The 19,184-nt window shown below is 39.0% G+C and overlaps 1 protein-coding gene across 1 annotated transcript in view; it reads right to left on the reverse strand.

Annotated features, from left to right (window-relative positions):
• The window catches only part of ntrk3a (neurotrophic tyrosine kinase, receptor, type 3a), a gene marked incomplete at its 5' end in the record, with an annotated part of 111,933 nt that overhangs the window by 57,313 nt on the left and 35,436 nt on the right, over positions 1 to 19,184 (reverse strand). The window contains 6 exons of the mRNA XM_079450925.1: positions 6,706 to 6,808; positions 8,273 to 8,334; positions 10,911 to 11,207; positions 13,508 to 13,649; positions 14,188 to 14,330; positions 14,988 to 15,142. Coding sequence (XP_079307051.1) covers positions 6,706 to 6,808; positions 8,273 to 8,334; positions 10,911 to 11,207; positions 13,508 to 13,649; positions 14,188 to 14,330; positions 14,988 to 15,142 — 902 coding nt within the window. The remainder of the gene's footprint in view (positions 1 to 6,705; positions 6,809 to 8,272; positions 8,335 to 10,910; positions 11,208 to 13,507; positions 13,650 to 14,187; positions 14,331 to 14,987; positions 15,143 to 19,184) is intronic.

A 19,184-nucleotide genomic window follows, 5' to 3' on the forward strand; every position in this document is an offset into this window, starting at 1 on the left:
GCTGAAGCTCAGATTGAGTATCTTGCCCGAAGTGTCCCAGCAGTCTCCTTGGTTGGCCTTCTTTTCATTGGGGTGCTGTGTTTGATACTGTGGGGTTATGAAGGCTCTGCCCGTTCATCACTTTGTTCTATTTCTAGGACGGTGACAGTGGAAGAGAGCCAGATTGTTCTCATCTATCTTTAACTGCAACACAGTAAATAAATAAAAGGCTTTGAGGGCCTCCTATTTTGTTTTAGAGGGAAGAAACAATGGCAGATGGGAAACAGACCTGCGGGCGATGGAAAAGAGCACGATGTTATCCAAGTGCGCCCTCCACATGGAGATGCATACAACTGAGAAGAGCTGATCTGAATTCAGTATGTCTTACCTATCCATATATATATATATATATCCATATCCATCCAACCCTTTCTTTAGCTAGTTTTGTCATTATTTTTTAACTTTTACACTTGCATTTTAATAGCAAAAATGCCAAATAAAATTATTTCGTAGTTTACTCACCCTCATGTCAATCCAAATCTGTATGACTTTGTGAAACACAAAAGATGATATTTTGAAGAATGTTGCTAACCAAAAAACTACACTGGCCCCCATTGACTTCCATTGCATGGACACAAAACCACTGATACATCTCAAAATATCGTCATGTGTTTCACAAAATAAAGAGTCATATACAGTTTTTGAATAACATGAAAATTAATAAACAATGACAGACTTTGTTTTCAAGTGAACTATTCCGTTAAGTAGCTACCAAAGCAATATTAATGCCTTTACATACACATACTTTAATATTAGTCTGGTTATCTTCTTGAGTTATTGCTGGCACAGAGAAACTTAGAAGTTATAAGTTAGTCTGTTAAAGATTTTAAGGAAAACTTCAAAAACCTACTGATGGAATTGATTTCAATTGTTATGGTTTGGACAAAAAGCCAGTCAGGATGAATTATGCATTTCCATTCACTTTGGTGTACTAAACGCCCTTCGGCACTACACAGGCAATAGCGCACAAAGAGAAGACCCATGCGTCAGACGTGCTGGAAGGTGTATGTGGGGAAAGGGGAGAGACTGCACTGGTGCAAGTGAGGTGAACTGAATGTGGCAGCGCGGGTAAACCTGAAGTCGACAGAAGTAGACAAGGTGGAGGAGCTCAGGCCTGGAAGCGGTTAGTTAGTCGGCGAGAGAATGGGAAAGAGTCTCAGTGTGAATGTCAGAGTTTAATACGCCGCCTGTCGTGCCTCTCCCCCGCTCTGGCAGCTCCCGTTTGCCGGTTGACACACGGAGCCTGGTTCCCGGAGCGCAGGTGCCTGCTCTCATGCGGCGGGGGTCAGGGGAGGTAGAGGCAGACGCCGCGGAAAAAAGGACAGTGACAAATGACGGTGCGGCTGAGACCATCAACTGTGGAGAGCGAGAATCATTCGGCATGAAAATGTCCGGCGCTGCGGCTGGATTCAAAGTTGTGTTTTAATAAAATATATCAAAGTAGTAATGTTTAGAAATATCATATGAAGTCAAATAATGCTAATATTAATGCTGCTTACAATGCAGCCAGATGTGAAGCACTGCCACAAAGCAACAAGAGAGACAGACAATGCCATAAAATTCATCTTTGATGCAGGAGATGTGAAATATTGTATAAAACATTATACTACAATTATATGAATTAAATATTAAACCAAACTTATTTGAAACACCTAAATGATAGTATCATTCTTCCGTTGTTATAAAAAAAGAATATCCTGACAAAAGTAAAATGCTATGCATTTTACATGAAGTTCATATAATATTAGCTCTGCAGCTAGTACAAATGCCAAAAAACCTGATGATTCCTGGAATTTTAGCATGAGAGGGCAAATTTAATTGACCTTCTATACAAAAAGAAACCGTGTCAGTTAATTCTAAGGTCTTAAAAAAAGTTTCAAAGTTCAAACTAAATCTGAATCCATTTACAAAGATCACATCAGAACTCCGCATATTTCTTTTTCATACAATTACACGATGCTGTAATAGTATTATGCTGTTCTGGTTCAAAGTCTCACCTAATGCGTCCCGGGCAAAAAATGAGATTTTATTTAGATACCAGGCCTGTGCTAAGAGGAGAAAAAAGGAATTTCATTCCATTTGGCCTTTTGGCAGGGAATCCATTGTTGAAGGACGACAAGCAGAGGACGCTTAATAGAATCATTTGTTCAGTTGTGCTGTTCCTTTTGTTTTAAAAGCCTCTATTTTTCCCAGGTTCGTCTTCAGATGTTATATCACCAGATGAATCTCGGAGTTGCCTAAAGGGAACGGTGCTGAACTCTGAAATGGCACGGCCAGTTGGAGTCATTACATCAGATAAAAAATAGACGCTCTTCAAATATGGATGTGGTTGCAAGCCCACGAAGAATAATAACAAACAGGTGAGTCCTGTAGTCTACACTTTAAGAAAACAAATCATGTGGTTTTCATACTGTAAGTTCTTGCCAAATGACAGGAGGAAGGGGGGGCGATAGAAAAAATACTTTGAGAAAATAACTTCATTGAGTTTCTTATTAGTGCACTTATTTGAACATTTTATAGATTATTTTACTACCGTTTGTATTATTGTGTTATACTTTTTTTGTTTTCTAATGTGTAGGGAGGGAAGGAGAGATGAAAGAAAGCAAGCCAGACAGATGAAAGAAAAGAGAGAAAGAAAGGGGATTAGACGGAGACTAGACAGAAGAGAATGAAAAGGGGAAAGAAAAAAGACGAAAGAAAGAAAGAACGAAAGAACGAAGAAAGAACAAAGAACAAAGAAAGAAAGACGAAAGAACGAAAGACGAAAGAAAGACGAAAGAACGAAAGAAAGAAAGAACGAAAGATGGAGACTAGGGGGATAGAGAAAAAAGAAAAGTGGGAAGAAAGAAATAAAGAAATAAGAGGGAGAAAGAAAGATGTAAAAATAAAGAAAATTATGTAAGATGGAGAAAGAAAGGAAGAGAAGCAAGGGAGAAAAGACATTTGGTTGACAGTACAAATGTAAAATGGGTCATTCCCAGCACCAAAAGCGGAAGCAAAAAATGCTTTATAGAGCAGATTTCACAGCAGAGCAAACTCAGCACACTCCAGCTGGTGAGGTCACAATCAGATCAGTTTTATGAAGCAGCAAGGCCAGAGAACCGAGGAAAGCATTGCTAGACTGTGTGTGTGTGTGTGTGTGTTGAGGCGTTTGTGTGACTGTATCCAGAGCAATTCAGGCATCTAAAATCAATGACAATGAATGAGGTCACACACGGGTCCTTATTCCTCATCTGCTCTTCATTACGCCTCTCAAAAAAAACAATAATTATGGCCTGTAATGCCTGAACACTGAATAAATCAAGACCAAGACACTTGTAGGAGAGAAATAACAATGCCAAGCTTCTTCGTCATGGACACAGTGTCTATCGAGCTTATAAATCAGCTGAATACAACAGCATAACGCAGTGGGACATGTTTTAATCAGGGTTCCGTGACCACACAACATCTCCACTAGAGCAACAGAGATGAGGAAATCAGAAACAACCTTTGAGGTCTAGTGGATGGTGTCCTATTTGTTATTAGTGCAATTAGTGCAAGAGTTCTCCCAAAGGACTGAAAAGACTACCCTCCTGGAAAATCAAGGTAAAACAGATCCTGATGGTTTTTACTTGAGCTTACGGTCATAAACTGGCTCAAACTGGTTTTGGTGGTCGATTAACTCAACTACTTTTGTCTGAAGTCTACGGTCCCACATTGACTTCCATTGTATGGACTGAAAACCACTAAGACATCTCTCAAAATATCTTAGATAGAACAGTGGCTTCCAGTTGATTAAAGTGCGTTTGAAATGGATGACATAGAACATTTCATGGCAATGAGAAAAACACCAATCTGCTACAAAAAGCGCAAAAATCAATCAGATAGAAGTAAATCAAGGGAACGTGCTATTGATGTTCCTCAGATCATCTTTAATGGGCAATACGCTTTGAGTCAAAGCATTTGGGCTCCTCGTTCTTATATATAAAGGGTAGGCGACCGGAACTACGGCCGTCTATTTTATTGAAGCAGAAAAATAGATGCATACTTTGACACGCAGGCACTGCAAATCTCCCCCACATACATACGATGTCTCGGATGTGAGAACTTCTAAGAGAGATTTTCTTTTTCCGCATTCGTGTGAGAGCCCTGCTGTCAGATTTAAGATGGTAATAATGGGATCACACTGCAGGCCCTTAGAGAAAGTTTAACTCGGGTGTACACTGCTGGCTGGAATAAGAAACAGGACATAAGCTTTGGACACCCTGCAGGTCCAGCCGGCGAAAGCGAACAAACCCGGTTTCGGAAGCATTTGCCGATAATCAAAGATGGATCATGAAGCCAAGATCTCTCTAAATATGAATCTCACATGTGATGCGCCACCAAAAAACATCCTTTTGGGATCTCATAGCCAAGACAAATGCAAAATCTGCTGTAATGGTTTCATTTACAAGCACTACAATACTCACGTTTCTGAAGGATTTTGCGCTTTCCCTGGACTGAATCTCTTTTTCTCACTACAGGAGTAGATTAAGGTTATTTACGCCTCAGTTCATATGAACAACTCGCATTCATTGCTCTGGACGAGGACCAGGAGAATAATGTAAAGTCTCAATGCTGGAGCACAAACAGCTTTTTCACGGCTCTCAGACGAGACGGTCGGACATAAAAGGCTACTGTTCGATTTCAAACAAAGAAAAAAGAAATCGCTGAATAGGGGAAATTTCATGCGTAGAAAGATGTGGTCCTGAGGTCATAGAGGCAAGACGCCAAGAAATTTTATTTGACACTATACCAGCATTCAACACAATGTACGTTTCATAAAAGTGACATTTTACAGTTCAATTGAAGATACCTTTGCTCTTTTATTCATTTTTTTTTTGTCGTTTGATCAGTAGCATGCTAAAGATCGGGAGGAACGTGTCCAGGAACAGGCAACCCGGGCACATTTAGAAACAATCCCAACCCACCACCTTCTTCTATCTTTCTTAAATCTACTTCTGTTTACGTTACTGGCTTTATCTTCTATTAACTAGCTTTCTCACAATAAGGATGGAGAGCGCTCGGGTTCTGTCAATAGGAGCAGAGGGTAGTAAGCGGAAGAGGGTTGGCAGCAGGGAAGCGGTTGTAAAACAAGAGAGAATAAAAGACGGAGACGGAAAAATAGAGGAAACATCCCTGTGGGAACCAAAGCGAAACGGAGAAAGTCAATGAACATGGCGCAGTGCCAAGGCAGGACACAATAAGCCAACATGGCACGCATTCATTTAGAGGTGGGGGATTGTGGGTAATCTGACACTGTTGCTACCAGAGCGAACTACTGATTAGATTCCAGTTGATGTTGAACGAAACAAAAATAATATGGCAAGCGGCTCCAGGGACGGAAAGCATCGCATTAATTATCCTTTTGATGCATGAGCATTTGTGTTGGTTGTAGTGTAATTGGTGTTGCATGGTTCCACACCAGCCATGTGTCATATGTAATGTTCATCACGAAGCAATTATGTGAGGTCTGCTTGACTCGTCTTCATAATGGCTGTTGTGTCAAGGTTTTTTTTCCTGCTTTTCGAGCCAACTGTGTGTGTGTGTGTGTGTGTGTGTGTGTGTGTGTGTGTGTGTGTGTGTGTGTGTGTGTGTGTGTGTGTGTGTGTGTGTGTGTGTGCTTCGAAAGGGTTCTACAAAAAAGCGTCCAAAATGCATTATGGGTAGCCAAATCAGCCAGGCTTTGGTGGATTTTAGTAGGAGAGAAGACAACAACGAAATAAACCCTGCCAAATACATCTAAAGATCAGGAAGGCATAACTGAGCAGAGCATCCTCCATCACAGCATGTTTCCACTGCAACGCCCGAGAAATCAGCTAACTGTTTGCCAGTAATGCATAGGCTTTGGAACTCTGTCCAACACGGCATATGAATCCTATTTAGACATCAAATGCGTGACTGAAAGTCTACCAAGCGCATTATGCCACAAAATCGGCAAACATTACGCCCAATTAAAAACCATAAACTAGTGTTCCTGGTCAAACGGAAAAGGTTGTGGGTTTGATTCTCGGGAAACTCACATACTCTACACCTTGAATAAATGTATAAATAAATGTAACCAAATATAAATGGCAAATTTTCTATACACAGAACGTTTAAAGGGACAGTTCCCACAAAAATGAGAGATGAAAGATATTTGGGTAAACACTTGTTACAATCATTGCTTATTGGCCACCATTGACTACCATAGTTGGACAAATTTATTTATAAATATCTTTGTTCTGTTGGACACAAAAGAAGATATTTTGAAGAATGCAGTAAAATAAACCGTTCTGGGGCACTTTTGACGACCATTGTCATGTTTCCTACTATAGAAGTCAATGGTAGTCAACAAGCAATGGTTAGCAACAAGCAAAATGTTTTTCCAAATATCTTTCATCTTTCATTTTGGGGGGGAAGAACATTTGAAAAACAAGCAAAATTCAAAAACATTGAAATGTCAAATACCACAGACCTCAAGTACAAAAGTAAGTGATATAAAAATGAAACCAAGTCTCTGATTTGAAAGTTGCTGTATTTTTTTTTTAAATCTTATAAACGGTCAGTGACGTACTAAACAATAAAATTGAGTCATTTGATGTTACACTGGTTTACTAATAAACGCAATGTGTCAAGTTTCCCGCTGAAGAGTTTACATTAGCTTACCTTTCATGCCAAACTTTGAGCGTCTGCCATATTTGTTGATTAGCACAAACATGACTACAAGGAGAACACAGGCGAAGCCAGCCAAGCCAACTGCAATCGACACCTAGAGAAACAGTTTGAAAGAAGAAGCAAAACATTCAGATTTGTATCTCTAAAAATGGATCAACAGTGATGTTTTATCAAATTTAAAGGAACAGTTCACTCAAAAATAAAAATCATCTCATCGTTCATTGATTTTGATCATTCAAAACCTGTATATGACTCTTTCTTCTGAGTCATAAATCTTTTGAGAAATGTCTCAGTAGTTTTGTGTCCATTCAATTGGAAGTCAATAATGCTGTTTGGTTACCAATTCAACGTACTTCAAAATATCTTCTTTTGTGTTCGGCAGAGAAGAGTCATACAGGTTTGGAATGACATGAAGGTGAGCAAATGATGAAAGAATTTTCAATTTTTGGGTCAACTGTCCCTTTAACTTTAGGTTTTAAACTTTCAATGGATTGAACTGAATGAGGGGGTGTACACACCCTGATTAACAATATTAGCCTAAATATGCTAAGGCAGAAAATCTATATTCTACGCATAGTACACATACTATACATTCAGAAATATTCTGAGTAGCGGTGGTATGATATGACATTCCTAACACAGCCCTTACATGATTCCACAAGCCTTGAACGCTTTTTAAACAGCTCACCAATCAGCAATTCAGTCACACACATGAAAGCCTCAATATAACATAATGTATCTTTGCAAATAAATGCGTTCTAATAGGTTTTACAAGAAGACGCCAGCACAGGAATGTCACGACTGGCGAAATAAAACACGGCAAATAAATATTTCTGTCTCATCTTGCGTGTATCTCGCCAGGAAAAGAACCTGCAATATCAGAGGGATGCAACGCGCCGCGTCCCGACTTGTTTATGTGATTTGTATTGATGTTGATGCAGTAATCATGAGGGGTTTATGTAATTGGTGTCGTAACTTGCCTATGGCTGCAGTATCTTTGATAAATTGCGGGAAAAGGAAAGGGGCAAATAAAAACGAAGCAAAAGATAATAATTCAGGTAAGGTGTTTTAGGGGAGAGATAACAGCCCTCACAGCCATAATACTCACAAGCGAATCCTTACAGGAAAACAAAGAAAACAACATAGATAAACACAAAAAAAAGACAATAAACAATAAATCAAAGCAGTCACAGGGATGAAATAAAGCTATCGGAAGCAAATAATTAGGGCCTCCAAACACGAGGGGTGGTTTCTCTCTCTCATTGTGCCGGTGCCCAAGTTTCCATTAAGACATTCAAATGAAAATATAATCTCTGTCGAGTTAATTGCGACCAAAAAAACCCCCTAAAACTAACCAAAGTACATTTTTGGACAGCTAGGAAATGCAAGGGCCATGGGGGAGTGGCGATGGGAGGTAGAGAAAAGACTTAATGGTTTGCTTTGTCTTTTCAATCATGTGCACCTGCTATGTCATGTAGATCCAAATGTTTTATACTTTTACATGCTTTGATAAAGCTTTTATATGCTTTATATAACTTGATAATTAAATAACACTCACACCAAAGGTGTCCTCGTCTGGCCGATGTGTCATGGTTGGAATTGTGGTTGGTGTTGTACTCACTAGAAGACAAACAAGAACAAAAAATATGTTTTGAACCATTTTTGTACACTTTATTCAATACTCTCTTACCGACGTTGTGCAACTCACGATATAATTATCAACGACGATTACTTGACTGTTTTTTTCAATGCACTCTTCTAAAGGCGATCAATGCATTGTGTGGTCAACTGGACAACTGTTTCAAGAGAACCATTAGGTGTAATTCACTAAATATGTCAAACACTGTTCGATTAGACTTGTTTTTTGCTAGGTTATTGCTATTAGGAGTCGTATCCTCGATTGCGCCGCTGTTATTCATGTGGTATTGAACACAGCCCTCAGGCTGTTCTTATTTCGCTGTTCTCTATTAAGCCGGGAACAGGTATCGAGCCACGACTGGCTGGCGGATCTTGACATCCATTTATACGCTGCGCACATTCATCCCCAGCAAAACCATCTAACTTCATTCAGAGCTCCGTCAGAGATCTGTCATCGGTACGGTTCCGAAGTGCCAATTTTTGTTAACGTAGTACATTAGGAGGTATCAGTGTAAAACAGCATCTCATGAAGGTCAGCGGCTCAAATTATGAATCAAAGTTTGAAATAAAACGGATACAATTTTGCTAACAGGCCTGCACTGTTTAAAATAACCTTGATCTTTATTGTCCAAGTTTCTCTAGAAAAGGTTGGTGACCCAAGGTCCAATTTGTCCGATGTTAACAGATATCGGTCGCTATATGCTAAAAATACAAAACAGGTCCAATAACAGCACGCACAACACTGTGGTTGCATGCCAAAAACAAATTAGGCCGAGAAAATTGTTTGGGTGGGGAGGGACTGTGTTTAGCTGTTTGCTTAGACTAAATGAGTTCTTTCTAAATAATTTTGTGTTTTATGATAAACAAAACTAATGAGAAATATCAAAAACGCATGCACAAGATGATTAAAAAGAGAAACTTACCACATTCTGGGTAGTCTAGAGAGAAGAAACACAAACACAAAATGGTATGTAATTATAGACATGAATATGTCAGGATCATTTTTGCTTTTCTTATACAATCATGTTCAAAATAAGACTTTGAGATATAGGAATGAGTTCAAATTTGACACTACCGGTCCAAAGTTTTAGAACACTAGAATGAAATGTTTTCAGTTGAAGGTGTGTGCTTAAACGTCTGAAATTGGTTTTATAGACAGAAATATATTTGAACAGTTTGTATCCAAAATGAATAGATGTTTTATTGTGCATTCCATTCAATATCAAACAAACTGCAGTTGGTTTTAAGCCATAATAACTGAAAACATGCAGCTAATTAACACGATTTACCACAATAAAAACATGATAACATAATAAAAACATGATTTTTTTTTTGAATTTTGAAACCAAACTCTTCATTTGGGCAAATATAAACTTTTTTCATATAATTGTATTTAATAACATTAAATTATGTCATTATTAAATAACAAATGACTTTGAAATGGATGACATTGACTAAATAATGAAAAAAGAGCAGCCAGTAAGAGCACAGAATAGACGGGAACTCATTTAAAACGGTTTAAAAAGCATCTTGGGGTGAAACATCAAGAAGCTATTTGAGAAAAATGGCAAGAGAACATTTCTGCAAATTTGGGGAAAAAGGTGACTACATTGAAGATGCTAAATTATAACACCGTGTCTACACCGGATGCGACAAAAGACAATAGAACGGATTAGCATACATTATAATTACTAATGGACATTAGTAATTATAATGTAGCGCCACAAGTCGCATCCAGTGTACACACGATGTAACAAATTTAGTTTTAGTCGAAACATCTCATAACAGTTTTGATGAGCCTACTATTTTTCTAAAATGTGGAAAAATATAAATAAGTGAGCGAGTTAGTTTTCTAAAACTGTAGACCGGTAGTGCATATTGGATAGACACAAATATTTGGTATGTCCTTTTAGTGACAGCATGTACTCAAGCTGGCATGGACTCCCCAAGTTTGTGCAAAACCTCATGATCCGTGTTAAGCCAGCATGATCTGAGAATGTTCCAAAGAGCATCTCTTGTGTTTCGCTGAAAGCAGGAAAATCTGACCTTTTTTCAAAGGAATTAATTTTGTGTCACAATTCTTACATTTGATTTGATTTTTTTATTATAATTTACTTCATACCTTTTTCTTAGTGATAACTTTTTAAATCCCAAAAATAATTTTTTAAATGAAAACAATCCAAGAATGACTTTTGGATCGTTTAAATGCTTTTGGATGCTTACCCACTTTTACCTGCTATAGCATCAGCCAAGAGATGTGAACTTAAGGAGTGAGGGCGTGTACCTATATTTATCTATGAACCTGATGGGTTCTCACCTCTGGTGTTACTCAGAGAGCAGACTGAATGTTGGTTAGAAGCTCTGTCTCGACACATGATACAGTCTGTGATACGGTATAACAGCTCTAATCTTAGAAAAGCTCTTTTAGAACGTGTGCAAGAACTTGTCAGCCTTACTATTTTTGCACAGTTGAAATGGCAGCCTTACTATTTTCGCACACGTAAAAGTTTAACTTGAAAAGTGCAGTTTGTATGATTGAGAATTATTTGCCTACATACCGTCAAAGGGTGGCTTCAGGAAGTGGGCGTATACAGTTTTGACAGCCACGCCCAAGAAGTTGCTGGCCTCCAATGTGTAGTTGCCATTGTTGTGGTGGGTGGGGTTTTGAAACATCAGGCATCCCTCCAGATTGTCCTGATAAATTCCCGTCTCTGGGTAGATGTATTTGGTCTGCGTGATCTCCTCGCCCTTGTAGAACCACCGCAGGGTGGGCAATGGCTGCCCACGGACGGTGAAGATCATACACGTGTCGTGCCTTCTCTCGGGTTCCTCAAACTTTATGATGACAGGAGGAACTATCGGACAGAAGTGCAAGATACTTTTCAATACAATTCTTGAAGGAACAGTACACCCCCCCCCAAAAAAAATGTATAATGATAAAAAAGTATGCACGTTCGGAAAGACCATTTTCATTTTTGGGTAAACTATCCTTTTAACTTGTGTCTTCGTGGCCACATAAATCGTCAAGACCCGTGAGCTTGGATAATCAAACTGCATTTATGCATGAGTGGGGCTTTAGCCTTCACAGGTTGACCGCACGGATGTTTGTTTGATCTGCTATCCTGCCTCTTGGACAGGAAGATCGCAAGCTAAGTGCCTGGCCGCTCATCAAGCGTTTGGGTGAGCGGACATTTCATGGAGAGAGGGCACAGAGCCAGGGGTGGAAAACAACTGCAGTCCAGAAACGCCTCCACCACGTTTCCACTCGCTAGATGCCGGACTCTAACTGTTAGCAATTACGATGCTATAAATGACTGATGAATGTTTAATATTTGTCAAAGATCAGATTTGAGCTTACATCAATGGGGGTCTTTGAATATTGTTGAATACAGTGGGGGCCCTTGGAGTCAAAAAGGAGAACGTTTAATACGTTTCGCGGCAGCCACACAGACTCTGAAATAAAAATTGCTTTCAAATTTTAAGTCAATAATGGTATTTTGGAACGAGAAAGTTACAGAGAGAGACTGACTCTTATTTCCATAAAACTTGCAGTTCAATGCAAATCTCGGGCAGTCAATATTATATCGAGTGTGGGAAGAATTATGTTACATTGTTGTTGTCCAACATGGTTTGGTAGAAATGTAAATACAGACACAACAGGGCAACCTCATATTACCATGTAATGCGGGTTATGCGCAACGTACTTCCGCATTCTGCGAAACAGGTGTCATCACATCCGGTTCAGGTCCGCTGTACGGCTGTACCGCGCTATATCCGCGCTACGTTGGATATGGCGCTGTTTTACTCAAGATGCCTTCAGGAATTACCCAAAATGAGCATATTCTGGTACTTTACTGGCTTTAACATTTTCTTCTTGTCACTAACATTCAGATGTTAAAATCAAATAAAACGCCAACAGTAAGAAATGGCTAGCTAGGTTAGCTAGGCCACGTCGCCGTCAGTACATACCGTTGGGTTGCTGCCGGCTTTTCAGACAAGCGGAAGCAAACCGGAAGTCAGGAGACCTGTTTTCCGGTTTGGTCATCTGACGCTCGGCATGAAGCGTATTGTATCTAGCTGACATAAACTGTGTTTTAATGAGGACGTCTTTAATTGCTTATTTCATTCCAAGTGGTGCGGAAACAGCTGCTGTTAGATATACTGATGTTGCCCCTTTCTTTGCCTTTTTGTGTTTTGATTTGATGAAAATCGCTAATTGAGAGCACGTTTGATGAAATCCATGTGAAACTATAATATCTGAATCTATTTATAACAATATTATGTGAATTTGGTTATACTTTATTTTTAAACGAGACATATTTTGTATGAACGGTGTTTTTTATTGACATTTAACAAATTGGTGCAAAGAGTCCAAACTTTGGAAAGAAATACATCATTATTTTAAAATTTAGTTTAACCCATGGACACCACAACTGAGCAAATTAATACGATTGTCCAAAATCTGCATATTTTCGGATTTCTAAAATGGTGCTATAATATTAAAGCTGAACTCTTTAATGGAAATAAATGCAATATAAATAACATGAATGTCAATATATAACAATGATTTGTTACATTACAGTACATATAACAATGATTTGTTATATATTGGTGGTTTGTTAAGGGAAGAACTGGTCTTGGACGACAGAATACATAGCAAAATATAATATTTGTAAACAAATTCATGAAAATTTTGGCGAAACGATCTACATCAATACAACTAACCATCTGAAGTAATGTTTTCTTGTGATCTCCTTAAAGGGATAGTTCACCCAAAAATGAAAATCTACTCATCCTTTTGTCATTTCAAAACAGTTGGACTTTCTTTCTTCTGCAGAACACAAAAGTTACAGTAATTTAGAATTTTTAAGAGCACCGGCACCCATTCACTTCCAGTGTATGGACACAAAACCAATTGGTTCGGTCTCTGTTCGCTTAACATAAACTTCAAAATATCTTCTGTTGTTTTCTGCAGAAGAAAGAAAGTATAGAAACTATAACTTAACGCTTATTGAAATAAGAGGGGAGACAAATGACATTTTGTCCACTCAAAATATACAGTACACTTCAAATCGACTCAATGTCGCTTTTGATAAAATCGTCTACTGTACCCAATGCATAATGTAAAGGTTTTTGAGAAATAAGAGACACTTACATTGAACTGATAGCTGTATAGAGGAATTGGTCATCCCAACTATATTCTCTGCAATGCAGGTCAGCATGAAGCCGTTATCGTCTCGGCTGACGTTGACCAGAGTTAAGTTGATGGAGTGGACATTCGGTGGGTATTGATTGGACTGGAAAAGAAGATAGAACAATATATATCAGTTTGCTCAGACGATGGTTTGTGGTGTAACCAGTCATTGTGGATCTCAACTGACTGTTCAATGGATCTCGGTCAGTGTACATGAATTTTAATATAATGTAGTGAAGATGAAAGACAGTCCAATTGATAGTTAGAACCCCTTGCTTAAACAAGGATTAAGTGGTATGCTGGTTTTACAGTAGCTGGTTCAAGATGGTCTTCACCAAATATGATAAATGGCCAGAAAGCCTGACCATCTTGGCCACCTTATCCTGGCTTAAAATGGTTTGACAGGTTTAAGTTCTGGATCAAGTCACATTTTCACATTCCATGTTTTAGTCTGATAGAAATGTTTTGAATGGTTCAATGGCTAAATGATCAGCAGTACAGCACAATAAGCCACCCGCAATAAAACAGACTGTATGCTATCTATCACATTCTAGCTTCATTTACATCCCAGCATCTACCCAGACTAATGTCAATATATTTTGAAATGTATATTAAATGCTGTAAGCAAGTGTCCGTCTTACTTGATGTGTGTTAATGGAGTGAAGTCCATGTACGGTCCAATCCACTTCTGGTACAGGAACACCGGAACCATTACATGTGACTGTGATCGAGTCTCCTTCTATCACCGTCAGGTTACTGTGACTTACACTGATTTCTGGCAAATCTTCATATGAAATATGTAAACAGTTATTAGCATTAAAGATGATGTGTATTTTATGAAATGTTTATTGCTTGACTGTGAACATTTAGAAACAAGTCAACAATTGTATTCTGATCGATATGCTAGAGATGTTGCCAATAGAGTTTAACAAGTAAACAACCAGGATGATCATTTTAAAGGTAAAGTCGACGCAAAATAAAACTTTTGACATGGTTTACGAACATCTGTGTCTTTAAATCTTTTTATTTCACATAAAAAAGTAATTTATAGGACATTTTACAGTATAGCAGGAAGGCAAGTTGCTTTCTCCTTTCCAATGAAAGTATATGGTGACCATGTCAGTGGAAAACGACTTCAATTTCAGCCTGTTGCTCACAAATACAGATGACTTAATATAGTGGATCTAATAAAGAAAGAACATAGTTCACAACTCTTACGAATTACTGGTTTATGGTGCAATATTGATTGGATAAATTGTCATTTTTAGAGCTTGACTGCTTGTCCCTGTCCACTTCCGTTGTAAGAAAGAAACCAGTTCAGATAGTCTGCCAAACCAGTTTTGCACACAAAAAGACCTTCATGTAGCTTCAGGTGAGTATGTAAGTCATTGATAACCGAATGAGCAACAAATGGCGAACCCATATAACATGCGTCACGTACCACACTGAGAGATGTTCATCAGCTGTAGGGAGATCTTTGAATAGCCGTTATTACAGTACAGCCGCTGGTTATGAAGTCCAGACTCGCCTCTCTGCTGCCACACCTGGATCCAGCGGATATTACAGCTGCAGTTAAACAGCACTCCTTCCAGCTTCCTGTCACCACAAAATAGAGTTCTCAGTTAGAAAACACACGCACAACAGCAAGAAGTCCAAAGTAGGTGAAGGACGCGGTTATCCTGCAAAACATCAACATCTCCACCACACATCATTCAACCTTGGCCCGGAGATCAGCTGGCACCTTTCAATTTTGCAGCCGGAGCGTGCTTTGTCCTGGGGGCTATGTGTATGAATGCGTTCTGGAGCGCGGCCCTTTCCTGGCCACGTCTGTTGAGCTACCGAGGGTGCCAGGTTTACCGCTGTTGCCTTGGGCGATCAGACTCCGCACAAATGAAGTAAAACAAGACAAACATCCTTGGATCTGGGCATAAAATTAAACTGTGAGATGCGATACTCTGTGACATGTTTTGGTTGGTAATATGCGTGAGTCCAAAATCATAACTTGCCAAGGCCCAAAGGAGTTCAAATCCTTGAATTGAAAGACGTAGAAATCATCTTGCAGTTTTACACATACAGAACAGTATTTTCATCCTAAAGCCAGTTATTTACATATTTTGCCATATAACATTTGTTTTCATGAGTGAAGGAAAAGTGCAGTAACATGGCCTTATTATTACCTTTGTTACACTGAACAGACGGTAGAGACTGAGGTCAATCCCACTTACTGTAAAACCAGAGTTGGACAGCACCTCCACCCACATCTACTACAATCTGCCAATGACTTCAACACCTACTCCCTGTACAGCCACTGTATGTAGCTGTGAACAACAAGCACCTCTACACCCGTTCATTTTCATATTTCACAGACCTCCAATTACAACCTTGAGAGCAATCATCTCACTCCAGCACCAAAAACAGACGTTTCCTGGATCAACCTCCTCTCAAACGTCTATAGACGCCATATTTGATGACATCATGGAGACTCCATTGAGAGTTTAGGGGCACTTAGACGTCTTCGAACCAAACAGCTGACTCAAGGGCATCATTCCAGAATAAAACTATAACCTTCCATCTCTCTATCTTCTGTATTTATTGGGGATAATTCGTTTGAAGGTCAAATGCAAAGCTCGTTGGTGGTTAGTGATGCACAATGTAAAGTGCTCAGATTTTTAGTATGAGGAAGGAAAACATTTGTCTTGCGGAAAACAAGAATATTTGTGCACGAGAAATGAAATGGTTTAACTTAAGTTTTCTCTTCATATGAATTGGGATTTGTGACTAACATTTAAGATCGTACGACTCCAGCCCTGAAACAAATTACAGTTTGCACAAAGTCTATTACGAAATGAGTAAAAATCATGTTTGTACCAGCTGTATTATATACCATTTACTGTCAGAATGATCCATAATTACATACATTGTCGAATGCAAATTGTCAAAAGATTAGAGGGAAAATTTTCACAAAAGCCCTCAATTTTACGCATTTGGGAAATTATAAGCCAACCGCTCCTGTGCTTTTATTTTCTGCAAGGAGTGGTTGCAATCCACTTTGTTCCATATTACACTTAAAGGACCTCCAGCCGGTAGGATCCCGCAGCCCTGCGGCAGGTTACAGATCTGATCTCAGTCGCAGACTCTGCCCCAAGAATAGGAGATATAAAACACATAGGAAATCTCTCACCTGGTCCGCAGACGGTTTGAATCTCAACATGCCCATTCATTCATCAATTGGTGAGAGCAAGATAACCTGGTACATTTGCAAGATGGGGCAGGAGATGGAGGCTTATAAATTAAATCCCATGCATACCAAATCTGGCAAGGAGTAAAACGGCACTGTTGCTCTTTTGCACTGGTACAATCATCACATGTATCTTTAAATGATTTTGTCAGCACGTTCTTGGGGTTAAAATGGGCGTTCATCTCGTGCATTTTGGAGCTTTGATGAATAATGATCAAAAGAGAGAATAAGTGGTTTCTCCGACTCCAAAAGCTAAATTAACATGTCTAATGAGAAGAGTGCACACTTATTTTTTTATTACACATCATCCAATATTGTTCGTATAGACGATGACATAAGACTTGGTATTATAGTACTAAAAAACGTTTGCTGGTTTTGCTCTGATCTAGTTAATCCACAGCTAGCTAAATCTGAACTATTTTCAAAACTGAATAAAATCTCCTTTTTATTAACCTTTGGAAAGGCCAAGGTGATTGCTGGCTGGGAAATAAAAAGGAAAAACACAAGGGACACTGATGCATCGGACCAGGCTGCTTGAAAAAAAAAAATACTAGAAAAGTACATCCACGCGCAATCCATGCATTATGCATTATGCATGCTCATCCGACTCACATGTGGCCAAACCCTGGGACAATGAATAAAACCACTAGAGCATTGGAGGGGTGCACAGTGAAATGCATACGTTGATATAGACATCCGAATATAGGCAAGATATCTTCAGCCTTAAACAAAAGCGCCACAGAGACACAGGTGACAAACTGTCATTACTTTGGCTGAGAGCATAATAGAGCCTTCATGATATGAATCAATTCAACAGCACTCCAAAATAACGCCTTTATTCCTTCCTGCCGCTATAAATTGTTCATCTGCATACAGTAGCGTGCGCAACACCGGCTGAATTTATACATAAATAATCAGAAGACTGCGCTGGCGTATGTTCAGGGAGCTCTCCAGACAAGCCGAGGAAATGTCAGCTATGCAACGGAGACGAGTTAGACAGTACGGAGTAAAGACCAGACACTCAACTAACACTTTCTCTGCAACCCTTTTTCATTAAGAGAGACCCGGAGGACGGCGAAGACGACATAATCCTAATTTAATGACAATTGCGATTAACGGATACTTACGCCCTTATGCTATGGCTCTATTGGGCTCATTTTATAACGGTTTGGATGTTCCGAAATTGGTCATTTAACACAGCAATGTACATCACTTTTTCTCTCATGAAGGCAAAAGAAGAACGAATATGGATGTCAAGATTTTTCTGTGAACAATTAAATTGTGTTTTTCACACATGGCTATTGTACGACTGAAATATCATATAGTTGCTTATGGAGAATAATAGGACCAGTCAGTATAAAAATAAATATATTTATCTACATTTAATATTATACACAAGAGGGTAATAAAAATCCCTTTTAAAAATTAAATGTAAATACATATTAAAACACAAAACAAAACATATAACATTTAACAAACATATATATTATCAAAATACATTAATAAATAGCAAATATTTTGTGTAACAGTGAAAACTGAAATAAACAACATGACTGGAATGACAAGGTGAGAAGGTATGCTAAAATGTTCATTTTTGGTTGAACTATCCCATTTAAAACCATTCTGTGAGTCATTCCAGCTCATGATGAGTGCAGAGGGCATTTGCACTACATTCTGCCTCAAGACAAAACAGTCGGGCAGAGAGTGAGGCTTCAACACCAGCCGCGAATGTAGACCGACAGAGCTATTCAGATTCATTATACCGGTGGCAATGAAAGGTTAAGCTAGGGGATACAGCACTGGCGGTGTGCACTACCGTTTCAAGCTGCAGGGGTCATGCGTTGTGACATATCGCAGTGGGCGGCACTTTGAGGCCCAGCCAATGAGGTTCTAACCTGAACGCCTGGATACTTGCAGAGGAGATGCTGCTAGCCGCGTGAGTACGGCTAAATTAAATTAAGTCTGTGACCTTCTAGGTAAAATAGCAAGGACGGCACATCGGTGGATATGGAACAGTGACAGAGACTGACCTTAATGCTAATAAGAAGCTATGTGCTTATAGTATGCGTGTGTTTTGTAAATCTCGATTTTGACTTTTAACATTTAAATAAAATAAGTCAAATCCAATGCTTCCACACTGAGACAACACCACAGTTCTCCAAGCTCTCATTACCCTTCCTGTGATGTTCAGCGTCTTTCTTACGGGGATTAAATTGGCTTTAATGCATGGTCAACCTGATCCCATATGAGAGGGCATTGTTAAATCATATTAATTATCAATAAAACGATGTCACACAGTCACGCGGTACCTGGCAAAGAAGAAACAACAATAAGAAAACGCCATTTCCCCTTCACAATATGGCTCCATCTGATAGGTTCAAAGTAGGGAAATCCGCACTC

The sequence above is a fragment of the Barbatula barbatula genome, assembly GCF_947034865.1.
Source record: "Barbatula barbatula genome assembly, chromosome: 25".
Lineage (NCBI taxonomy): Eukaryota > Metazoa > Chordata > Actinopteri > Cypriniformes > Nemacheilidae > Barbatula > Barbatula barbatula.